Raw genomic sequence first — 26,289 nt, 5'->3', positions numbered from 1 at the left:
TTTATTAACTATATGTATATACATATATTTTCCACCTTTCTTGAAAAAGAAAGGATTTTACTTGTGGGCATTATGTAGTTAAACGCCCATTCTTCATCCTAGATTTTAAAGTAGACAGCACTTACAGCTTCTGCATTTCAGAGCTTTGAGAAAGCTCTTACACAATAAAAACTCGGACATGAAAAACTTTAAGTGGAAAACACGGCAATGATTGTCATGTTACTGATTAGGAAAGTGCTGTGTATTTGGATGTAGCTAGCTGTCAAATGTTTCTACTAAGATGGTATTTACAATATTATTCAATCTTGTTCTGTGTGTTTTATATTCCCCCTGTATATCAGCAGTACTTTAGAATTCTGTAGTAATTTTTCCCTTTAGCTCTGCTCTTTATCCAATAGCACTTTTTTTATTTCTTTTTTTTTTTCAAGTTGTTTGCTTTCCAACCCTTTTGTGTCCTCACATTGCTAGCCAATAGTCTTAATATAAGGTTTGGTGATGAGATGTCAATAAGAAATGTTGAAGATTTACAAATAATTATTTCTAGTAATAAGATATGAAATTGACTCAGACCCTCTGCAGTGTCCTTGTAAAGTCACACTCAGGTCATCCTTTCATTGTATCAGTTTCTTTGGGACAGCAGGTCCCTGTCTCAAGCAGCATGGCATCGTCTCAGAATATAGCCAGGGAGTGCAGTGGGATAGGAGCTTGCAGTATCTATAACAAATAGATGCTTTTCCTCACAAAAATTTGGTCTCCACACACTACAATACTCCGGCCTCCCAGCTTATGTGTTCATATGGCACAGATGTGTTGGCTGGGTTTGTTTCTTCTTGGCCTGAGGAGTGAGCTGTATCCAGAGTGCATGGAGCTGGTCAGGGAAGAAGCATTTTGTCCCTGCTTTGGTTTCATGAATCTAAATGTCTTCTGGAATAAGTATCAGAATCTGCTGTATGATAGAAGTTTTGGGAAGTTGTTATCTGGTGAGAAAGAGAGGCAGCGCAGCCCAGCAGCCTCCTGCAGCTTTGTGTTGGAGGTGCTCCTCAATTTTAGTTGGCTCCTTTGGTTCTGAAACCCCAACTGCTGCTGCCATGCTGGCAAATATTCAGTCTTATGGTCTGCCCAGAAGCAAGAGTGTTCCTCTACTGCTGTTGGCAAAGCCCAGGTCTGTGCACATGGGATGTCCCATGCCAGGAGCTGATGGCTGCTGCCACTGCCTAGGAAACTTTGGTGGCTTCTGTATGTGTTAGAGCCAGGTGCTTCTCACTGTTAGTATTGCGCTGCTTAAGTGCTTCCAGGATGTGCCTTGCCTGCAAGTTGTAAGGTTCTGCCTCAGTCTAAGATCAGAATTTCTCCTTATTTCTGTCACTCCCTCTTTCTTTCCGAAGGTGGAATATTTAGAGCAAGAATTTTGTTTATGTTTTTTTCCTTTTTTCTTTTAAACGTAACAAAAACAAAGTTCTAAGGCAGAGAAGAAATTTAAGAGGATGCCAGTGTGTTGTTGTTGCTGCTTCTTCTTAGATACTAGAGATGATGTGAAGTGAGATATCAATTTTCTAAACTCTTTTTCTCTTATTTAATACATGAGGAAGGCTTAACACTTTTAGAAAGAGCTGGGGCTGTTCAGAGAAGAGAAGGCTCTGAGGTGGCCTGATGGCAGCCTTTCAATACATAAAGGGGAGCTACAGAAAGGAAGGGGACAGACTCTTTTTCAGGGTCTGTGCAATAGAATAGGGGGAAATGGCTTCATGCTTAAAGAGGGTAGATTTAGGTTAAATATAAGGAAAAAGTCCCTTGCAGTGGGGATGGTGAGGCACTTGAACAGGTTGCGTAGAGGTGTGTTTGATGCCCCGTCTCTGGAGGCTCTCAAGGTGAGGCTGGATCAGGCTCTGGACAACCAGATGTAGCTGTGGTGTCCCTGTTCATTGTGGGGGAGTTGAACTGGATGGCCTTTAAAAGTCCCTTTGAACCTAAGGATTCTGTGATTTTGTGATATACATATATATATTCATATATATAATATAACATTGTTATATTCTACCTAAACTTTTTTTTTTTTTTTTTTTTTTTTTTTTTAAATTTTAATTTTTGCATAAGTTTGCTTTGGTGTTTTTTGTTTGGTTTTTGTTTTGAGGGGCCCAGCCCTAAACAAGTACTATAACAGAACACTTGGACTGTTGCTGCCTAGAGATACACATTACCCAAAAGAAATCTCTTTATTCTTTCTATTGCTTACGTTTTATTTCATTGGTGTTTGTGGTATCAACATTTTACTGCTTTCTTGTGATTCACTCAGTGTTTGTAAGAAAGCAAAATAGATACATTGTGAAAGTCTGGTGGCAAAAACAGAATTCAGAAAAAAATTAACAATTTTTCCTTATTTGTGACAGATGCTAAAACTGAGATAAATATGTTTTGATTTTGTTCGTAAGAGTTGCCTCTTCAGGAATTTACAGGAATTGTGCAAATGGAAGTGTTTCCCATGCTTCTCTCTGAGCTCCTTGCATCTTCAGGTTTATAAAGAAAAGTCTGCTTCTTTTCCTTCTGTCATCCATCGCAGGCAGCTCAGTTTGTCCTTGTTAGGCCAGAAGGTTTTAGATTCTTTTTTCAATTGCTGAAGCTTACTAGTAGCAGAAGATTTTGAAGTATTAGCTAACTTCTGAAAGTGCCATGTATCTGTTCATCTGTGGTCAAGAAGTAAATGGGCGTTTGAGGGTTACTGTTTTACTCACTCAGGAGGCTGTTTGCTCCTCGTTGGGAAATACATACCTGCTGGTTCAGGAGATTATCTTTGCATTAAGGTATCAGGGACATGTTTGACCATGTTCTGGCTTAATGCTTGTGCCCATTGGGATCAATTAATGCAGAAATACACAAGTCTAGCAACAGTATCTGGTTCTCTTATTTATTTCTTTTAAAACAGCTAATTCTTATTCTATTAAGGTATAAGCTCAGTTTCTCTTGAAATCAACATCTGATGTGTGTCTGCATTGAATTGTGTTATCTCCCTTATCTCCTATAAAAAAATCCCAATTCTGTTAGAAATTAGACTGCCAGAATCTGGAAACAGAATCCATCTCTTTTTGTATGTCAAAAAAGATAGATTGTATTTTAGCTTATGTTCAGACAATCGTGTTTGGGTTTTTCTTTTGCTGTTAGTTCAGAACAGTGTGAAGTTCAAATGTGCCTATACGTTCCTTTATGAATTCTGAAACTGATGTGGCATCTGCTAACACCTCCACTGTAGAACTAGAGCATTACTAATTATCACATTTTCTAGAAGGGCAGAGTGCCCCTTTCTTTCTTTTAAGATGGCACGTGGAAAGGCTGTGCACTTTTGTCCCATCTCTTTTTAATGACTGTGCTCTTACAAGGTTTTAGGGCTGTCTGTGTGGTTTTGCTTTCTGAATGAGATCAACAGGAGTGGATTGCTGTAGACTATAGCAATCTTAAAATGTGATGAGAACCAAAAATTAAGGTTTGCTGTCTTTCATTTTGCTCCTCAGCTCCAGAAGAAAAGGATGCAATTAAAGGACAATATGAAAAACTCATGGATGCTTATGGCTGTTTAGGAGAGCTTCAGCTTAAATCTGGTAAGTGACTGTCTGTATGATTGAGATTATAAAAATGTCCAGACAACACTGGCATGCTGTAGTGCCAAATGGCTCAAGTTCTCCACTTAGCATGTGAAAGCTAATTGCAGTCTGTTATCTGTAGTCTGGAAAAGATCTGCTTCTTTTTTATGCTGTGCCAAAAGCATACTGTTAAGTGATAGCCCAAGAATTTTGGATTTTTTTGTTTTGTTTTGTTTTGTCTGTTTTAACTGCCTGAAGATGATTGTCTTTTTTTTTTTTCTACCACATTTCTTCGAGGCAAATTCTGTTTTCTTACCTTCTTATTTTTTATTTATGAAGGTTTGTATTTAAACAGTAAAAAATTATGATTATTTGAGACTGCAGTGCTACAGCCCTATCCTTTCTGTAATGCCCAATTGCCTTTAATTGGGAAATTGTTATGGATAAAGATTTTTAGAAGCAAGCCTTTAACTTCAGGCTTTTAACTAATATTGCTAGTAATGTAAGGAATATTTATTATCACTACTTTCAATTTTGGTACAGTTTGGGAATCTTGATTTAGCACAGGACTTGCTATTATACTGCCCACAGGAATTTTAATGGAAACAGCATGTTTTAGGAAGAGGACTTCTATAATTGATTTGAAGGTGACAGTATTTTGCAAAGCAGAATTCACATCTACTGATGAATAGGATGCATTAAAACAAAAGCTTGATGATATTAAAGCATTGTACAGTTCCAACCCTATCTGTGCTCATTAAGGAATATAGCATTAGCTTTGCTCCCACGGTCTTCTTAATGTAAGCCTTACTTTTGACTTGAGGGGATGACAGTATTGATTTCCATACAACTTGGTGCTTGATCAAGGAATCTGTCAAAGACTACAGTGACATGAGCACTGCCTTATTTAAATCAGTACGTAAAGTGTATCTTTTTGTAGTTCACTTGCCATTTTATGGCTCTTGGAATGTGATGTGGGATTGATCAGAAGAGGTGGCTGCAATCCAAAAGATTTATGTGTCAGCATTTAAAACTCTGTGTCTGTCTAGGCTCTTCAAATGAACGCGGGCTTTTTTGTTTGTTGCGTTTCTTGTGGAATTAATTATGCATTTTTATAAAGATTTATATCCATTTGTTAATGCAATTAAAAATGGAGGGCTTGTGATTGTTTTTTTTCTTGGCACTTGGACCTGTTTTTCCTCATAGGAGTCTAATTAAACCTGCTGTAATAGTAAAGGAATGTGGTCAAGCTCTTCAGGTTACAGATGAGTTTCTTGTACGTGATGAAAACTAAATCTATCTGGTTTCATATTAAAAACTTCATATCTTTCATTAAAAGTTTCTTATCTGGCTTCATATTAGAAAGAAATTAATTTCAGCTGAGGTATAAAATATACTCAACCTTATTTTCTCCTTTTTATTTCTGTGCTCCCTGTGTCCTTACTTCTTGAACATCTGCTTCAACGCCTGTAAAGTGTGAGGCTTTTCCTCTCTAAGCTCTATCACTGCTCCTTTGTCTTGTTCTAGTGTTAAATTACAAGTACTGGTACAGGATTTCCTTTGGAAAGCACTGTTAAAAATTTTGTTGGTAATTGGATTAAAAAAGATTCATACTAGAGGCCAACTCCTAATTGTGATTGAGTGAAAAGTCAGGAGGGTCATGCTGTAATGGTAAGCAAAGGTAAGCAAACATTGTCTGCTGCAAAGCGTGTTTTAAAAAGCAAAGAGGATTGCCTGCCTGCTATTTCACCTGCTATTTCAGTAAAAAGGTAGCCCCTTTTTTTTTTTTCCTGTCTCATATTTTCCATTTGATGTGTAAGTATGCCTTCACCCCTTTAGCTTTCGCTTATATAAAAGATTAACACTAGAAAGGCATGCAATATAACTTTTTTTTTAAATATCTGCAACGGCAAACATGAGCATAGTTGGCCAGCTCCTCACTGCCCATCAGTGATCAGGAGTGTCACTATTTTTTTTTTGCTTACTGTTGAAAATGTGTAGATCATAAGTAATAAATTGACTGAAAATATTTTAAAAAGTGCATTCCACTGGGATATTAAAAGAGTCTATCTGTAGAGCAGAAGGGGAGATTCTTTCGAGACATGAAAAGATGTCTCTGAGCACTTTAATTAATCTGTAAATATCGTTACTTAGGAATCCAAATAAATCACATTGTATGCCTGCCAGAGTAGATCATGCTTTTCAAAAAAAAAAAGATGAAATATGTGAAGCTGACTCACAAAGTTGATGTTTCCCATCAGTGATAACATTCACTTCTATGTACTTCTGTCTGTTAACATGACTCACTAAGTTCTACTTTCTTTTGTGACATAGATGGCAGCAGAATGAATTGTACTGTGTTTCTGAGCTGTATCTCATCCAAGACTTTGCTACCAAAAAAGATCTTGCTGCAGCAAATACATTTTCAGCAATGAGCTGGTTTTGCAGTGTTTGGTTTAGACGTTGTGATGTCAGGAAGGAGGGTGCATATGAAGTTAGTATTCTGACATCATTGTCATGTAGTTTACGTAGTTTAGTACAGCTGCTGTATTTAGGGAGGCACTCTGACATCATTTGTCTGTATATACTCTTATGCTTGTACATGCAGTGTGTTTGTTTGACAGCCTAAAGGAAGAATTTTCAAAGGCAAAGAGGTCAACAAAGTACATTTCCTAATATATAATTGTGTTTAGAAGTGAAAGAACATCTTTGAGGCTAAAAACGTCATTTGAAAAACTTAATTTCTTTTTGTGATTCTGATACAGATTTCACTGGAGGTATTCAGCTAGCTGCTTAGAACCAGATCATCTGCTACACTCTATTGCTAATTTTGAAGAAAGATGAGAGGCAATAATACCTTTGACTTTTTTTTTAGTAGACTATAAAGTGAAGTAGAGCTATGTGAGGAGATAAAATGCTGTGGAAGTGGAACATGCTGAGGGAATATGAGAAAATGGCATGAATATTGAAATGAAGAGTGATCAAAAACTGGACTGAATTCATTTTTAAAAGGTGTTTTTATGTGGAATATTTAAGTTAAAAGGACAAAGTCAGAACTGAATATTGCCATCTTTAAACAGTATCACATAACCGGCACCTCTGAAGTCATCCCACAGAATACAGGGGAGACAACTGTCATGAGTCAAGGAGACAGGTTAAATACAGAAACTGCAGCTCATTATAGGTGTGACGTACCAGAACTGCATTTCCTGCAGCAGGCTTGCTGAAATTCCATTAAAGTAGTTGGCTTCACAAGAGCTTTTAAAAAGCAAATAAGGACAGAAGTTATTTTTGTCTTGTTTCTCTGCCAGAAAGTTCTTCCTCCTCTGCCTATCTGGTACAACTTAATGAATAGGGCATTCAGCACATATTGCTGGGAACAGTGCATTTCTAACATTTCTTCTGAAGTGTTCTTTACAGACTACTGTGATGATTTATAGTTGTAATGGGGCAAAATAATGATCTTGTAAGAAACTTCACTTTTCACTCAAATGTTTATTCAGAGAAAAAAAAAAAACCGTGAGGAAATTAGAGATTTCTACATTTGTGATATTCTATTGCAGTTCTTAATGTTCTTAAATCACTTTCATAGGATGGTTTGGGTTGGTAAGGACCTTTAAGAACATCTAGTTACAACCCCCCTACTTTGGGCAGGGACACCTCCCTGTAGACCAGGTTGCCTCAGAGCCCTATCCAGCTTGGTCTTTGAATGCTTCCAGGGAGGGGACATCCACAGCCTCTCTGGGCTCATCTATCCAGTGTCTCACCACCCTCCCAGTAAAGATTTTCCTCCTAATATCTAGTCTAAATGTACCCTCTTCCAATTTAAAGCCATTTCCCCTCATCCTGTTGCTACCTACCCTTATAAAAAGTTCCTCCCCGGTTTTCCTCTATGCCCACTCCAGGTACTGAAAGGCCACTATAAGGTCTCCCTGAAGCCTTCTCTTCTCCACACTGAATAGCCCCAGCCTCCTACTTCCCTCACAGGGGAGGTGCTCCATTCCTCTGATTATCTTTGTGGCCCTCCTCTGGACCCTCTGGGTCCATGTCCTTGTGTTGGCTGGACACAGTGCTCAACATGAAATCTCATGAGTCAGAGTAGAGGAACAGAATCACCTCCCTTGACCTGCTGGTCACACCTCTATTGATGCAACCGAGGATGCGGTTGCCCTTCTGGGCTGCAAGCGCACATTGCTGGCTCATGTTGAATTTTTCTTCAAATGGCTGCCCCAAATCCTTCTCCTTATGGCTGCTCTCAAAGTAGGATTGTACACCACGTTATTTGTGAAACTTTAGAAGAGAAAAGAAAGAAAGAAAGAACTTTCTTGTTGTGAGCGTCCAGCAAGCTGATGTGGCTATGGATACAGAATGAAGGGTGAGTGCCAGACCTGGAGCCCCGATCACACCATAGGAAAGAAGTTTGCTGTTTTCTGGGATGCTTTTAATCAACCTTAGTGCTGGTCCCATTTATCATTCACTTTGCAGCTGCCAGCTGAATGCAGCATACTTTCTGTTACTGCAGGGTGCACTGACATCAAGGACAAACTAGTGTAATTTTCCTCCCATTGTATCTCTACCAGTTACTTTTTTTTTTTTTTTTTTTTGGTGTGTGTGTGATAACAGCTGTGGGCTCCTATTTTAAGAAATAAGACTGGACTTTGTTCTCCTATTCCAGATGTGCAAGGACCTCCAGAGAGGACATAACTTTGGTTTTGGCTTGACTGCTCATTTATTGACTTTAGGTGTTGCTTGTTTTTGTGTTGTTTTTTTTTTAATCCATTTAGCTATAGATGTTTTGATCAGAACAAATATAAATACTCTGAACACTGTTAAGCTTGTTTCAAAGGCAGTAGCCTCATAGTGTGCTTCATAATGCTGCTGCCAGGTGGATTTGACTGGACTGTATGATATATTTTTGTGGTGACCCGTCTAGCATGGTACTTTAAATGCTATTTGCATAGGAACAGTTTCACTGCAAATTTTAAAAAAGTAACAATATTTTTATTATAATTACAGTATTGGAAATGATAGTGAGCTGTGGTTTTGAAAAGTTAAAGCTTCAGGAACTAATGAAGTAGTTATGGCTGTTTTAAGGAATGTCTGCGTTTCAGCTTTCTCTATTTCATTAGCACTGTGGTATTTTCATAGTTAGCTCAGCAAAAACAATTTCATTACAAAAAAATCCTCACTTTCTCATGCTGTGGCCTCACAAATGCCTGTACTGTCAGAAATTCTAAGTTGTGTTGAGAGCAGGAGATTTTCTGTGGGGGAGGGTTTAGGAAGCCAGGAATGCAGCTTCTCACATTCTTTTGTAGGAATTGCTGGATAATAAAAATGAATTGCGTAGGAACAAAAAGAATCTCTGAGTAAATTCCTGTCAGCTAAAAATGTTATTTTTCTTCCACCGAATGAACAGTTACCAAAGGACGTAGCATCTGCAAGTCTTAGAAATGGAGAAAGTCAATTTAAAATTTGGTTTTTATAAAAGTTGCATGCGCCAGTAACAGCAACATCTGTCCTGAGGGAAGCAATCAAAGCAATTTCTAGCAGTGTGTTTGCGCTTGGTACATCTGTTTCCGTGTTAAGTGGTTAAGTGTCAGCGACTGACAAACAAGCAGAAGTGTCCTGTGGCGGTAATGTTAGGCTTCTGCCAAATGTGGTACTATCTGGAGATGTAACCCTTATGTTTTTTTCCTTTGAATTGGCATTTTCAAGCTGAGAAAATGCCTAACTAAAAGATCAAGTGCAGGTAGCTCAGTTATCATTTCCATCACAAGCTTGATCAATGTAGTAATCATTTTATTTAAAATCGTAAGCAGCCTGCATCAAAAGAGAGACGTGAGGTCGAGACAGTGTGAGCAAATAGATTTGGGATTGAAAGAAGAGATTCCCAATCAAAAACTGATATTCCTGTCAATGAGGGAAACGTGGAGAAACGTGTTCTGCTGTGTATAGCTGCATAGCTTAGTGGTGAATAATTTCTTAGATTTTAACGGAGACATAATTGAAAGGTGAATAGCTGTATAATCTTTTGGTAGCATTAATTTTGTTGCGTGAGGCTCTAGGAATGTGAGGGGTTGCTCAGAGCCCTCTTGCTGCTCCAAACCCTGTGGCTACATCCGTGCTGTGGGTGAGGATAGGGCAGGGCACAGGCGTGAGCACTGTCATTAGGATATTGCAAGGAGACAAGAGTGGCACACCCGTCAGGCAACATCAGGCAAGGATCTTCCTCACCAGCACAGAGTGCCCCAGGCACTCTGGGAAAGGTTGCTGAAGACTGGAGCAGTGCTTGTGCTCCTTGCCTCAGCATCTGAGCCAGCCAGCTCTCTGAGCCTGTCACTAATTATTTTCTATCTCTGAAACTGATTGATAGTAAGGCGTATATTAACAGCGTTTCTATGCACTGCTTTCAAATTGTCATGAATTGAGTTCACTCTGAGCTGATTAGCATTGCAGAGTTTTACCAAAGTCATAGAAGCTATCAGCTTTCCTGCAAGACAGCTGACCCTTGGTTCTTCTGGAGGTTGCAAATCAGAATTTAGTTGGGTATAAACTACCATGGTGATAACTGATGTTATCTTCTACTCTTAATCTTCTATAACTATTCACATTCATGTGCAAAGAATTAACAAACTTTCAAATTATAAGTATTTGTAGTCCTCCCCTATAGCATTGTCTACAAAAGTGCAGAAAATGTGCTGTAGAACACTCAAGGAGGAGAACACAGCATACCATTGTTACAGAAAGAAATGTGATGAACAGTTGTTTGTTTTTCTTTTTAGTAAATACCACCTACACTGGCCTTTATGCAATACTGAAGTCAGCAGAACACAGCAGAATGAATAAAATCCTATCTCCCACCTTGTCCTGCCATCTCAGTCCCCTGTGCCTACACAAATACTGTAGCCCTGCTGAAAGCCAGCTCCAACTCCAGTTTTTGTGGCTTACCAGTGATCTGAAAGCAAGGGCTCTGCTGACATTGCAGGAGCAAGCTAGTTGTTGCAAAGGAACTTGTCTGCATTTCTGAATGCCGGGCCACTGTGGACAGTTGAAGAGCAGTCCTGCTAAGCTGGTTGGGTCCTGCAATTGTGGTCACAACGACCCCAGGCAACTCTACAGACTTGGGGAGGAGTGGCTGGAAAGCTGCCTGACAGATAGGGACCTTGGTGTACTGATGGACAGTCAGCTGAATATGAGCCAGCAGTGTGCCCAGGTTGCCAAGAGGGCCAACGGCATCCCGGCTTGTATCAGGAATGCTGTGGTGAGCAGGACTACAAAAGTAATCCTGCCCCTGTACTTGGTACTGGTGAGACCTCACATTGAGTACTGTGTTCAGTTTTGGGCACTTCAGTACAGAAAGGACACTGAGGTGCTGGAGCAGGTCCAAAGGAGGGTGACAAGGCTTGTGAAGGGCTTGCAGAATATGGCCTACGAGGAGAGACTGAAGGAACTGTGGCTGTTTAGTCTGGGGAAAAGGAGGCTGAGGGGAGACCTTACTGCTCTCTTTCAATATCTGAAAGGTGAAATGGCCTCAAGTTGCACCAGGATAAATTTCAGTTGGATATCAGGAAACACTTCTTTACAGAAAGGCTTGTTAAGCACTGGAATAGGCTCCCTAGGGAGGTGGTTGAGTCACCATCCCTGGATGTGTTTAAAATCCATTTGGATGTGGTGCTCAGGGACATGATTTAGTGGAGGGTTGTTAGAGTTAAGGTAGTATGCTTAAGTTGTGGTTGGACTTGATCTTTAAGGTCTTTTTCAACCTGAACTATTCTGATTCTAAAGTGTTTACTTTTGCTGTTTGAAACTTTGCTGTGCCAGATTGTCACTAAACTCTTAGCTAAATAGGGCCCGGTGACAGGCTATTAGCAGGTCAGCTGTTGTTTCTGCTTTAGCAGAGCAGTAAATCTTGGCTTACCTTGGCTTCTACCTTTTCTTACTAACCTTATTTAGTAGGATGACGTTGCCTCCATAAGAGGCCAATTTAAGTGAATGAGTTTCTTCCAGGCAGAACCAGCATTTTCAGAACAATTGTTACGCTGCTGCTTAATTACTTTATCATTTTAGAGAGGGTGAACATTTTAGAGAGGTTGAAATTGCTCTATGTACTAAAGAGCGTCAAAATTTATCCTTGAGTTTTGGGGCCCTTGAGTTCAGCTGCTTCATGGTCTCAGCCTCTCCACAACTGTGAGAGATAGAATAATTTCTAACAATGTTTGAGGGTGTCATCTAATAGTGTACACTCTGTTTTGGTGATCCAAAAGAAGTAAATCTTGAGAACTGGTAATACAGAATCTTTCTGAACAGTTGAACACAGCCAGCTTCAGCAGAAACCTTTGTAGGCTCAGTAACTTTAAAATTCGGAATTCTTTTGAAAAACCTGCAGCAAAGAATGTCCTTAATCTACCAAATGACCAGTGTTCTATCTTTCCTTGATTCAAATCCAATGAAAAATGTATGTTCTCTGGGGGATGAAACTTGTTTTTGAGTAGTGATGTGACAGATAGCTCATTGCACTTCATGAACTAAGAGGGGGAAATTTAATCTGGTACAGAAGAGGGTGGATATGTATAAATATTGAGGATTATTATGCAATTTTACTCACTTACCTACAGTCAAAAGGAACTCAGAAATGCAAATGGGCATGGATGATGTGCTTGTGGTTTGCTTTTCTTTCCTGAAGCAAAGGTGCTGTCCTCTGCTGGAGCCCTGTCAGCATTACACATGATAGAAGGAAACGAAATAGCTGTGTCCTTCTGTAACACTTCTGTAACTATCGCCTTCTAGGTAACGCTCGGCTGCACTTTCTGGTCCTGGTGACGGGCTGTACGTCGGTGGGAAAAATCCTGGACGCTGAAGTTTACAAAATTACTGCAACAGATTTCTGTCCTCTCCAGGAAGAAACAAAGGAAGAGGAGCGTGTAACTGCCTTGAGGAAAATACTGAACTCTGGGATGTTCTATTTCTCCTGGCCTAATGCAGGCTCAAACTTTGACCTGACTGTGCGAGCTCAGAAGCAGGGTGATAACCTCTATGAATCCGGTAACTGGTTCTTCTGGTTAGTACTGCATGTTTGTACCCAAGTCTACTGTCAGCCCCATCTGTGTGTTACAGGTCAAACATCCTCAGCAACAAACGAACACGTGTGTTCCAGATGTGCCACCTTTCATTGTCACATCCTTTTACATGACCTGTGACCTTAGTGAATTCATTGTAAAGCAGGGTCAAGAAAGTAACTTTCATTTAATTAAAATTAATCTGATAGTGAAATGCAATTCTAATATCTGGAAATGTCTTAAAAGCACAGCAGAAATAAGGTTTATTGTTCACACTACAGAAATCCTCCTCTGCAAGTTATGAATACTTTCCCCTGCAGTAATAATTTGCTTTAACATTTGTCTGACATTAACCTCTGTTTGAACTTTTCATAAATCACGTCATCTGTGCTGACATATCTTATACGTCTTAAAAATGTATGAGTTTAGAGACTGTAGTTTAATCCTTCAATAAGTGCCCTAGTTTTTGTGTTGAAAACATCAATATTAACATGTTTGCATCTCAGTGTAAATGTTGCACAGGAGACTCCAGTGATCCATTGCTCTGCAATCCTAACTGTGCCTATAAAACAAAGTACAAGTATTTCTTGTTGAAAATATCAATTGAGTGGAAAGGAAAACACAAGTTTTGGGTTTTATATCAGTTAGGTGGGTTCACCATAAAGACAGACTTTCCTTACAAATTCTGGCAGTGTTTATGATTTTGGTTTTTTTGTTTGTTTTACACAGAAAGATATATAGGAAACATAGTTGTACTGGAGAAAAATGAGGTTGTGGCCTCAATACGTTTTGTGGCTTGAAGTAGGTGAATATAAAATAGGCAAAACAATTCATAGTGGCTGATAAACATGAGAGAGCAGTTCATTCAGTCTGAATAGCCTTTCTAGCTATTATGTTATTTCAAATTATAAAGGTTAGAGTTGCCATTTTCACTCAGAAGGGAGATATGTAAAACTTGCTTTCAACTTTCCTAATCATGCAAAATCAGAAAAGCTCAAAAATCTCTCTAAGCATGTCAAGTCTGATACAATATACAAATGAGCTGTGTTCCAGTGTAGAAACTCCGAAGGTGGCAGTATCTCCTCATTTAAAAAAAAATATACATATATATATGTATATATAAAAACTTATAAAGTAACCTTTTTTTACCTGTATCATCTTTCGAAGCTCTTGGAAAATCAGTGTTTGAACCTTCTGAATATCCTTTCCTGTTTCTGGCTAATCCAGTGGTAGCTCATGAAGGGGTTCCAATGTAGAACCCCTTCATGAACAGTGTAGAACAATGAACATGTAGAACAATGATGAATGGTGACGACATCACATTTAGCACAAAAAAATGCTCCAAAGAAAATTTACCTTGAGGCATTTATGTGATATGGGAAATGTTAAAAAAGCTTCAGACAAGCTTAATTAAAAGCAATGCAACTCATTTGTTAATTGAACTGCAACAACAACAAAAAAAGTACTGGAATTTGCCTGAGCCCTCACTCAAACTTCCTCTTTGAGTAGAGCTAGGAAAAGAAGGTGGAAGGGATGTACCTCAAATTGTTTTGGAGTTTTTTCAGTTGCATATCAGTTTAAAAATGTAAGATTGTCTTGCACCTATTCAGAGAGATGTTGTACTCCAGAAATATAATCCTTCAGGGTTTTTCTGTAGATGTAATAATTCTTGAAGAGATCTGCTGTGGAGCAATAAATGATCACGTGAGGGATTTTCTCTGCCTTCATCTGTGATGAAAGTCACATTTTGAAAAATGGAATAAGGAAAAGGTCACAATAGAGGAGACTAGCATCACTGCTAACCAGGCATGATAGGTTTCTTGGGTTGTTGGTCTTAAAATAAATTGAAGGTTAAAACACCCATTCTTGTAAATTTTAATAGCACTTTTTGTGACATCTCCATTGACTGACAGGTCCAGTTTCTGCTTGGAGTTTTCCTGAAAATCTTGCTGGGATTTAAAGTGGACCTTCATCCTGTAACGTTTGTTAAGGTCTAGGCAGCACTGTTCAAAAAGTAATTAGTTTAACAGCACTGTAATTTAAGAAAAATACTGCTCAAAATTTATGTATTTCTTGAGCTAGAAGAAGCAACATTTGCACCTGAATTTATAAGCCAGAGGGGCAGAGTATATGTGACAGTAGCGTACTATTAAAATTTGAGATGCTTTTTTCTACCATGTTAGTACACAAGGATTTTCTCCTGATATTTCTTCATTTTAGATAAGGTGAAACTGCAACAGAAAAGAAGTCACAAAATATAAATTGCTTAAATTAGTGATTGTTGAGTGATGGGATCCATGCCTGCCTTACTTTATTGAGTAACAGTTATGTATGTTGTTGAACTTTGCAGGAACCAGCTATTGCATGTTCCCTTCAAACACTACCAGGTGAACTGTTCAGACTGGTTGCTGAAAGTGATCTGTGGTGTAGTGGATATTCGCACTGTTTACGCTTCCCACAAGAAGGCAAAAGCCTGCCTTATCTCTCGGATCAGCTGTGAGCGAGCTGCTGCTGCCCGGTTTCACATTCGAGGGCTCAATGATGATGGACATGTGTCTAACTTTGTTGAGACAGAGCAGGTAAGTGAATGTATCTGATAGCCTTGAATAATTCAGTCGCCTACTGTAACTGGGGCAGAGTTTTCAAGAATTAAAGGAGTTCAGCAAGTTATTTCAATGAATATTTAAATATTATTCCACAACGGATCTATTTATTCTTTCTTAGCCGTTACACGTTTCTTTACAATCCTTTTTTTTTTTTGCATTTCTGGTTTTTCCATACTTTTGATTATTTTTTTTTTTTCCTGAATGTGAAAGTCATGGCCATTTGATATTGTGGTGAAGTACAGACATTGGTTTTTGAAAGACACGGCGAGCTCTGTGTGCTAATTCGTGTGAAACCAGCATGTTTAACAAGAAGGTATTTAATTGCATGCAGCTTACTTAGCATTAGTCATGAGGCCTGTGTACAAGTATTAAACAAAAGGATGTTTTAAAATCTATTTCAGAATAAATATTGTTTTCTTAATGCATTCTGCATATGTTTTAAAGTAATCTTAAAGTCATCGTAATTACCATACCAGATAACTACTTTGAGTTATTATAAAGCAAAAGTCTCTATACTTTCTTTCTTTCACTCTTTTAAAGTACCTCTGGTAGTCCCCACTGCCAGGTTTCCTGGAACAGCCATTGAAAGTCTCCTGCACTATAGTGGCATAAATAGTACTGCACTGAAGTAAAAGGATTCTGTTAGGGATGCTGCAAGTGATTTTCAGCTGATGTTTGCTTCTGGCTCTTGACAAAGACTCCTAGAAATAGGAGAATAGGAGAAAATAAATTTCTCTGAATGCATGTATTGGAATGTAAAGTTACTCCTACTTGCTTTGAATTGTAGTCATCTCTTTCTGCAGTAAGTTTTTCAGCTTTAAATGAAGGTGAATTACAAATTTCCTGTCTCACAGGGCTTATGCCTCATTCACAGTGAGGACATTTATAAAAGGGTAGGTGTTAAGATTATTGCTGTACTATGGTGAAGAGGAACTCCTACTGCTGAAATATATCATACTAGTCAGAAGGAAACTGTCTAGCAAAGGAGCTGTGGTCACTAGTAGTCAAGTCATCTTTGACTAGTAAAGAAAACAAAGCAAAAACACAATCTTCTCACATTTAGGCAAATTCCAGTGCAACTCATTTTGGAAGAGACTTTACATGCCCCTTTGCTTTATGGGGCTTTCTCTCCAGTGAGAGACAGATAATACAGCTTTTGTAAATATGTAGTAGAAACCTTATTTCCAATTGATGCTGAGAGGAAATATACGAGTGAAGTACATTCAACAGGCTCATTTGATTGACACAGCAAAGCAAAATAACAGCCTGTTGGTTTTACTGTGCTTGCTACTTTGAAAATGAAGAAAAAGCATTGGACCCTGAAGAATCTGAAATCTTTACCAGCTGAAATGAGTGCTTTCCTTGTTGAATCAAAACTGAAATTACTAGGAGTCAGAAATATCATACTTAAAATACAGAAATGGATGTCTCTATAAGTGGAATAGATATTTGGGCTGGTAGTAGTTCTCACAAAGAACAAGGATCCATTCATAAAACTTACTTGTTTTCAGTGTCTTTTGGGCATCTTTGTAAAATAATGTATGTAGCATAGTATGTTTATCTGTATGTACATATGCATCTCTATGTGTATATTCAGGTACAATGAAAATAAATTAGATGATTTTCAGAAGGGAAGACTGGTGACACTCCTGTGCATGACATAGTTGAGTTTCTAGCTTTGCCTTCACCTTTTCCAGAAGATTTATAGCTGTAAGACTATGCTTGGCTACTCAAGATGGTGTCCCACCTCACAAGCATCTATCCTTGAGCACTGTATTTCCTCGTGACATTGGCATTGTGTGAGTGTTGCAATTTACTCAGTTCTGTCAATTATGTTACCCCACTGCATGTTGTAGGCATACATTCTGACACCTGTTTGCCTAAAATCCAGCAATCCTTTAAGATGTTGCCTTGATGTTACACCTTTAAGCTCTTCCCCTGATTCTGCTTAAGTACACATGTAGAGCTACCTTAGATGTGACAGTACTGCATTGCTTAGCTGAAGAGCCTGGAGGAGTCACAAACTCGTATTACCTGGTCTTCCTGTGATGTTTAATGCCCCTGAAATTCTCATAACGTGCACAATATTACACACATAACTTTCTGCTCAGTGGCTCTTATTTGGGATGTGGATGGCTCTTTGCTTATATCTCTTTTTTTCCCAGTTTGCCCGCATTTTTCGTAGCCTGGCCTAGGGGGCTGAAGCACATCTGTTGTGTAGACAAACTGAGAGTTGGGATTGCTCAGCCTGAAGCTGACTGTACTGGTTGTGCAGCCTTTCACTACCTAAAGGGGGCTTACTAGAAAGCTTTATCAAAGCCTTTGGATAATGGCTTTAAGCTGAAAAAGATTAGATTAGACTTAAGGAAGAAATTATTCACTCAGAGCATGTGAGGCACTGGTACAGGTTGTCGAGAGGATCTGTGAATTCCCCATCCCTGGAAGTGTTCAAGATCTGGTTGGATGGGGCTGTGTGCAACCTGACCTAGTGGTTCCTGTTGCAGTGAGGTTGGAACTTTAAGGTCCTTTCCAACCCAGACTGTTCTGTGATTTTAAGTTATGCTTATTGGATTGTAGAATCACAGAATGGCTTGGATTGGAAGGAACCTTAAATATCATCCAGTCCCAACCTTCTGATGCACTAGATCAGGCTGCCCAGGACCCAGTCCAATTTGGCCTTTTACTGCAGTGCTTGGACCTCTAAATTCAGCCTGTGAATCCTCTGCTAGTAATTCTCTTTTGTACCTCTGATTCACAGAAACTGCAAGTCAGATCCTGCAGCATGTACAACTTTCTAGAAAGCTTGTCAGTGCATTGAGTAATGCAGATAGGTCTGCTCACTGAAAAGTGGAATTTTCCTCTAGGACTTGGAAAAAGAAAGAAGGACATATGCCGTTTTATGTAATGACTTGGTCTACCCTTTTAGTTGAGTGCCTTCTCATGAGCATTCATGCAAAGTATGTTACTCATGATTTGAAGAGTATTCTCTTGCTGAAACACAAAGGAAATGTTAGAAGGTTGTCAGATTTCTTTCAAATTGGTCTCACATTCATGGCTCTACAGTTAACAGTTGTCTAATTGTAGGGAATACTTCTGCTGTTCTGCTCACTGGTTGGGTCAAAAGTTACTCTTCTATTTAATTATATGTTTGGAGTAGATTTTGTTGCAAATTATTAGCATGAAAAATAAGATTGCCTTTGCATCTCAGCAGAAAGCCTGGGGATTGGCTCCTGGTGAACTGCAAAACAGCAGTTGGTTACTAATGCTTCCCTTGGCTTGGGCCAGGGCAAGTTCTTCGCAGGAGCTGCTGTGCTTTGTTCCGGTATCCAAGGGTTGCTGTGAAGTGGGAGGACTGAAGCTTTTGATAGTTTTGCAATAGGTTAAGCAAAAGAGCAAGAGTAAAATAGTTGCAGGGCAACAGGCTCAAGTAGGTTGAAAATTATAACAAGAACTTGTAATTTTAAAGGATTATGTTTTTCTTCTTTAAAGAAGAAACGAAGTTTGCTGTTGCTAATGGTGATAAACACTAGTTCTACTAAAATGAGCATCCTAAAAAAGCAGAACTGGGCTAACCACTGAGATGCCTGAGATCCAGTTCAAGCTGGCATCCACTTACTGTTAGGAAGGAAGAGTCCAAGAAAAAACTCTCTCTTACTTTCATAGTAGACTACTGACTAATCTCCTATGAGGTAATATCTTGGCTGAATAACATTTTGTTTCCATTTGCTGCAGCCTTTCTGGTTTAATGGCATGCTTGCTCTGTGCTTTCATGGATAAGTAGCACCCTAGGATTTTGAAAAGCCAGGACCTTTCCCCCCTTGATAGGAATTGCTTCTAACATTTTTCTGTTTTTAGAAGAGGGAGAAACATTTAGTTTTATCTCCAGGCAGCTCTTTTATGCATGGATGGTGTGCTTGTTTCTCCCACTGTGCTAGCCTTGTGGCATTTTAGCTCTGCAATGAGTCATTTTTGTGGGCTCACTGAACTGCTGTGACTCATGGTGTTTGAGAAGAAGTGGGGAAAAGTTAAATATCTCATTTACTTTTGCTTTTCAAAAACACACACACGCATGCACAAAAAAAAACCAAACCAAAACAAACAAACAAACAAAAAAACCAAACCAGGAATCAACAAAAAAGTCCTTTACCAGTAGGTCTTTTGAATATTTGATAATTTGGCTTGCATCTTTATAAAGGAAAAATAAAAAATAGTAGGATTGGCAAGCAAAAATAAAACACAAAGGAGAGAAAAATGAGGGCTTTTTTGAAATCTCTCTAATGTGTACTTCCAAATTTGCTGCTAGTTTTTTTTTTCTAATATATTGACATACCCTTTCTAATTGCAGAGTTGCAATTAATCCTCAAGTAAATTTTTAAATCAGTCAATTTTCCAGTGATAGTTTAAATGATACATTTTCACTTTGTTCATATCTGTTTGATAGGCACCTGCTGAGAGCAAAGTTTGCTTTGTTTGCTTTTCTCCTTCATCACCCTTTCTACCTGGCCTAGCAATCTGCTGAAGCTGAGGCTGTATCACATTCTTTTAGTTCTTCTCTGCTGATAACATTGAGATGAAAGCATGTTTTCCTCATTTAGTTTGTGTGCTCGTCACTGCTTACATTTCAGCTCCTGCCCCAAATATTCTCCACAGATTGAGGGTGAACTCTTAACGTCTTAGCATATAACTTAGGGGAAAAACTCTGATTTACCCAAGATAAACAAATGGTTTCAATTGTTTTCCCTTTCATGGAACTGTTCGGAGAAGTGTCTAATATGGAAACCTTGACAAGGCATTAGAAGGAAATGCCATGAATTTGGATTGATGTTCCCTTTATTCCAGTTTAAGAAAAAATATTGGACACCGATGAAGAAAAATGATCCCTATTTCACAATATCTCCTGGGCATGTTGGATAGCTCTCCAGGCTAGGAATGGATGCAATCATGTGGTTAATTTATTTTCTGGATACAGTCTTACTGTGGCCACAGGCAGGACAGAGAGGATTATTTTGGCGAGTATATTATTGTGTCCTGTTGGTCTGAGTTAAAAGGAGTCCTGGAGAGGTAGGTTTAGACCATCTGTTATCTGTGCTTTTTGTGAGTGGTGTGACAGAGATGGAGATCCCAGAAAAAAGCCACGTTGGAATCCATTTCATCATGAAACTGTGTGCGAGTTTCTTGAGTACGTGATTAATTTTGTCATTGGAAGTTGTGACTGGATAATTATTTCCTTCTAATGAAGCTGAGCAGGAGATTATTCACTAAGTGATAAATGGGAGAAGCATGCTGGGATTAGAACACCAGCTAGTTGAAGTAGGGGCTTGTTTCTTGCTCAAAGCCAATAAGCAGTACCTGTACACCAACTTTTGCTGTGTACCAGGAGAGGTCCTTGGATTGGAGGGTCAAGGTCTGGCTGTATGCAACCAAAGAGAAAGCATGAGATTGTTGCCCTCTTGAGCTGTCACCACTATCACCCTTGATCCCAGAGTTGGAGAAAGTAACCACAAAAAGAAGCTAAGCAGGAGTCAAAATAAACCCATGACAATTTCTAACACCAGATATCAGAGGACAGGAGATGTATTTATTAACAAGGCAAAAAGGTCCTCGATGTAGTGTAAGTATCCAGTTGCTATTATGTTATCTGATTGGAAACTTGAAAATATATCTCAGAATCCATTCATCTAAATAGTTTGGATTGTTTTATGGCCAGACCTTTTGAGGATCAAGCAGTCATCCTTGGATGTTTTGAAAATTTGATAGGAATGAATGTTCTCCTTGGGACACGTAGTCAACATCACGCTGTCATTATGGAGGTAAGGCTCCGCAACAGGTTAGTTCTCTGAAGCCCAAAGACAAAGTCATCATAGCATTAGCAATATGTATCAACCCTAACAGCAAAGCATTATCCAAAATGTGGCTGACAATTGTTGCACAGTTAGAGGAACATGTGGTCTTTGTGGTCTTCTTGGATGTGTTCCTTGTCCATGAGTTAAACAGAGGACAGATAAATTCTGGAAATAAATCGCTGTTTAAGAAAGGAACAGCCTTTTATCTTGTACTGGTCATCTTTCGTGCGCTGCCTTAGAAGAAGAGAAATGGGTCTATTAGGAACAGGGCAACCAAGTCAACACCAGAATGACAAAAAAAGCAGGACAGATATGTGCTTGTAGAAAACATTACACTGTGAACAAAAAATGATCCAGACTTGAAAGAATATGAGAAAAGAAATTCAGTACCTATCCATTACTAAATACTGGAATTGCATAAGCAGCAAAGTTAGAGTTTTTTGTTTGTAATCGTAATTTTAACAATTTACAATTGTAATTTCCCCAGTGCTTACTTAAGTAAAGTCAGGTAATGTGTCTTATGATAGTGTGTATAGGTGTTAAGATTACATTCATTTCTGATCTGGGAAGTCGTCTTAGTCTCTGTTTTTGAAGCTGCTCACTTAAGAGGCCTGCTGGTAGGAAGGTTCTTGCCACTGTTAGTGTTAAGGTCAAGGGATGTGCATGGGAGAAGGCAATGTCAAGGTCATGGGTCATAGTGGTGAATAATGAATGGCAATGAATACTGCTGAAATTTAGAGAAGGTTTACTCGGTTGTAATGCCTAGTAAATTTGTTACAGTCTGTTTAGGAAGGAGTGACTGTTAGTAACTGGGAGTTGCCCTCTCATTCATTAAAAAAAATATGAGGTCTTTTTCCAATTCACTGGCAGCTTTGAAGAAAATAATTTTAGATTCATCTGGGTCACGAGAATGAGCTGAGAGGATTGTGAAAGACCACAGAATTGCTCTAGAGAACAGAATGCCAAGCTCTGTAACTAAAAAGCAAAAAAAAAAAAAAAAAAAAAAAAAAAAGTGCTAATGTGGAGAACTTTCTTGTGAGTGACCTGTGCTGAAGAGGCCATGCTCCCAGTTCAAAAACCTCATTTGAATTTCTGAAAGCTATGTGACAATGTGCATAAAAATACCAATTTGTTTAAAATGCCTTATCAGCATAGGTGAGTTCAATATTTGTCCTCATCCTGACAAAGGATCATCACATCAGGCTATAGGCATCACGTTTGATGACAGGAATGATCCACAAATAGTTTTTTGAACGTGTTTTTTCGTTTCAGTTCTCCAAATGACAGCTTAGTAGAGCAGAAAATAGAGAAGGCAACAGTGAATAGAAAGTGTAAATAATAATATAAGCAAACATCTGTTAACTCTTACAATGTCAAATCACTGGTAAATGGAAATATGAGCAAATAAAAATTCTGTCAGTGCAGAAAGGCAGAAATGTTTGGTCAGTATTTTTCTACTGTGTTTCGCATAAAGAAGGTAAGTTGTACGTGCAGGGTCTATAAACTGTGGTGGAATACTTGCTATTTAAACTGTAGCTTAGGAAGATGTTAAACTGCAGCTATTAAAGTTAGAATTATTATTTTTCTAATCAGTGAATCTAGAGAATTTGCAGCTGAGATGTTTTAAAAAGAACTAACCAAAGAGATACTTGCAACTGCGCAGTTTTCTGTTAGTTATGGAAATTGGGATGCTCCAGAAAACAGGTCCTCTGCAGTAAGTTGTTTGAGTAGACAGATTGTACTTTATGTGAAGCTTTGTCTGTAATCATTGTTACCAAATGTTAATGTTTTATTTCAGCTCATCTCATCACTGACTGTTCTTGTCAAATTTTGGGGTGGTCCAGTCTTGACTCTTCTTTTCATAGATTCAGGAATCCTTGGTTAGTATGAATCAGAATAATACCAAGTCTGTCAGTGGAGCAATACAAATTTACTTACTTTAGAGTGGATCCTCTGGGTCCTTGGCTGCGTGCAAAAAGATGATTGGGTGTTTAGAAGTCTCTGACTCATCTTTGACAGCCTGTCTCAGGAAATGAAGAGGAAGAAGGTGGGCCTGCTCACTCTTCCTGCAGTCCAACTGTGGGATTATTGTGGAGCTAGGAGCTGGACTCCTTTGAAGCTGATTCTTTGTTTCTGTGATTTCTTCTGAGCACAGAATTGTAAAGAAAGGTACATGGATGTGTTGCTATGGTAATTAGTTCTTGCACTCAGTTATGGGCAACATTTAGAAAACTTCACTGGAAGTGCATGTTTTCTGAAGCTGAGGTAGACCTTGCAAAGAGGCTTCAATCACCAACATAGTAATATGAAGTACCTGTGCTTTTTTCCTGGAGTGGTACTAGGGTGAATGCAACATGAAAGAGCACTTAGTTTATTGGTTTAAGGCTAACAGCATATCATTTTGCCATGTGTCAGAGCTAGCCATCATTCAAACATGGACTTTGCATCCTTGGCTGCTTAAATCTTTTGTCTTAACAAAATGGGGATAATTTCGAGGGCACTACAAAAATATTGTAAAAGTTATCTAAAAAAAACTGATGACAGAATATGGAAATACCTGCCTCTCTGATGTATGCTTCTTTCTGCATGTGGAACTAAAAACTGTACATTGGTGGCAGGGTCAAGGTTCAGGTAAGATGCTTCACCTGATCCACCCAACTGGAACATCTAGTGGCAAATCCAAAAGCAAAAAAACCACATTGAAGCGGTATGGTAATTCATTTTCATGCTCTTTTCTATTTTGGAGGCTAGCAGCCAGCTGGCAGCAGTTGTGCTAGATGATACGATGCAGTTAGAGAAGCAGCTACCTGAGTGACCTGTATGGATACCATTCCTCTGCAAGGCTGCAAAAGGCTCGTTGTGATGCATGAGATAACAGAGATGTGTATCATGTGTCACACGTGGAAAACAGCCAGGATTCTGCTGCTAAGAATAGGCTGGGGAGAGAGCTGGGTTTCACACAGTTGCTCTGTGGTCATACCCTGTCTGAAGATAGTACCTTTTGTGCTAAGGTAACGTATAATGTGAGCTTTGCCTGGAAGCTGGTGGAGGGGGAAGCTAACTGGGGAAATCAATGTTTGTACTTCATATGAATTTGATTAGAAATCAGTTGGGTAGCAGTGATCATAACAGATATGCAGCAGGAGTCTGAGGTCCTGTCTGGGAATGCAATGGATAGTTTGGAGCCTCTGGCTATAAACCCTCTTGAAGAGAAATAGGTAACGCACTGTTCACTGTGTCCTGGAATGGGAGTAGCAAAGTTGTTCGTTTCACTGAGATTTATTTGAACATTGACAAAGCATGACATGCAGTGAAATAAGAAATAATAAATAAAGCATGGGATAAGCCTGTCCCACACCTGACATTACTCATCATCAGTCACAGGGAGCAATGACATTTTGCAGTTAAATTCTGTGAGAGAGACAGAGGGAGAGCATGTCCTGGTCTTCCTGAGTTTCCGCACCAGTAGATCAAATCCATCTTTGTCGTGGATGAAAGATACCTTCTGCCTTGCCAGTGGTACTGTTTTAAATTCTCTCTTATTTCTGGTGAGTAATGAACTGAATCTGCTGTGAGTACATGAAAGCGAATACGTTGTACTTTGTTCCAGTGCCTGTGAGACCATGGAAAAGTGGCTGAGCAGTAAGGGGATACGGTGAGATACACTGTTTACTTTTTTCACCCTTTGTGTTCAGGTCTCAAACACATTTGATGAAGGAGTCACAGACGGATAGCTCTAATTGGAGAACTCCTTCCATTTGTTTTATTTTTGCAGACAATTTACTTGGACGACGATGTCTCTTCCTTTGTGCAGATCAGAGGTTCTGTTCCGCTGTTTTGGGAGCAACCGGGGCTTCAGGTAAACAAATAAATCAAAAAGCCTATCTTCTCTTTCTACTTCTAAATAATTGTTTTTGTAACTTTTTTTTTTTTTTTAATGCGATATGGAGCTCATTCTATGAAAATGCTGATCTATTTCTTTTTAGGTTTGCTTTGTAGGAAATTGTATTTAGATAAAAGGGAAAACCAGCTAAACAACACAACAGGCAAACAGATATAGTCACTTAAGTTCAGCATTTTCACATGTTCGTGTGCCTTGTTGGAAAGTTTTTGTAAGGGATTATGTCCTGATGTCCTAAACTGAAGGTTACAGCAATATCGTTATAACACTTTGTTTTGGAATAACCTTTCATTCTGAACTGTCTGGTTATCAGGAGTATCCTGATTATATTAACCTCCTGGATGAAACTGATAAGCAGCTCTATAAGAGCACTTTACCTTCAAAGTATAATGTTTAGCCTGTTTACTAGGTTTCAGTCAAACAATAGCAATTATCTGACCTGACCTGACCTTCTGCAAGACAAAGATGTAGGATTTCCTTAGGAGATTAATGCATGAAGCCTAGCAGGTTAATATGTGTTACAATTTATGTACTGTTAGAAGCTCGACAAAGAATCATCCTACCATTCCTCTCAGAGCAGAGGGATAAGCAACTAGTCTGACTATGCACATTCATTCATATGTGTTAGTGGAGAGATGTTACATAACTTTTTCTTTTTTTAAAATTCTTTAATAATCATTTGATACATCTTTATTTTTAGATCTAGCACCTAAGTACCATTCAGAATTCACCTGTTGGTGAATACTCATTACTCTTATTCCTTGGACGTGAATGTGCTGGCACTGGTGTTGGAAAGGCTTGCATAAATCAACATTAGGAAAATAACAGAAGATACTGATGTACATACAGAAATATATGATCTTATAAATAATTAGCAGTGTAGATTTATGGCACAGGATTTGATCCATCATATTTCATAGAATCATAGGATAGTTTGGGTTGGAAGAGAACCTTAATGTAATCTACTTCCAACCCCCGTGCTATAGACAGGGACCAGGTTGCCCTCTAGACCAGGTTTCCCAAAACCCCATCCAGTCTGGCCTTGAATGCTTCCACAACCTCTCCAGATAACCTGTTCCAGTGTCTCACCATCCTCACAGTAAAGAATTTCTTCCTAGTATCTAGTCTAAATCTATCCTCTCCCAGTTTAAAGCCATTTCTCCTTGTCCTGTCACTACATGCCCTTATAAAAAGTCCCTCCTCAGTCCATGGAGCTAGCATAACATAAGCCTTTTCTGAGGGATGAAGGGCAGGATAAGTGCTGGACACGCAGCATATTCATGTGATGCAGTGTGGGATATCTGCTAGAGA

General features: G+C 38.9%; 1 protein-coding gene across 4 annotated transcripts in view; it reads left to right on the top strand.

Moving 5' to 3' along the window:
- SYNJ2 (synaptojanin 2) overlaps positions 1 to 26,289 on the top strand; it is a 66,125-nt gene that overhangs the window by 5,719 nt on the left and 34,117 nt on the right. For 3 of the 4 annotated variants that reach the window (XM_042889849.1, XM_042889842.1, XM_042889868.1), the window contains exons 2-5: positions 3,504 to 3,590; positions 12,360 to 12,630; positions 14,979 to 15,207; positions 24,853 to 24,936. In XM_042889849.1, the coding sequence (XP_042745783.1) occupies positions 3,504 to 3,590; positions 12,360 to 12,630; positions 14,979 to 15,207; positions 24,853 to 24,936 (671 nt within the window). Of the gene's footprint in view, positions 1 to 3,503; positions 3,591 to 12,359; positions 12,631 to 14,978; positions 15,208 to 24,852; positions 24,937 to 26,289 lie in introns of those variants that run through there. The other variant, XM_042889859.1, reaches the window with a different exon arrangement.

This window comes from Lagopus leucura, unplaced genomic scaffold (assembly GCF_019238085.1).
Source record: "Lagopus leucura isolate 7727_CA_CO unplaced genomic scaffold, USGS_WTPT01 Super-Scaffold_73, whole genome shotgun sequence".
Classification (NCBI taxonomy): domain Eukaryota; kingdom Metazoa; phylum Chordata; class Aves; order Galliformes; family Phasianidae; genus Lagopus; species Lagopus leucura.
This window is presented reverse-complemented; position numbering and strand designations above follow the sequence as displayed.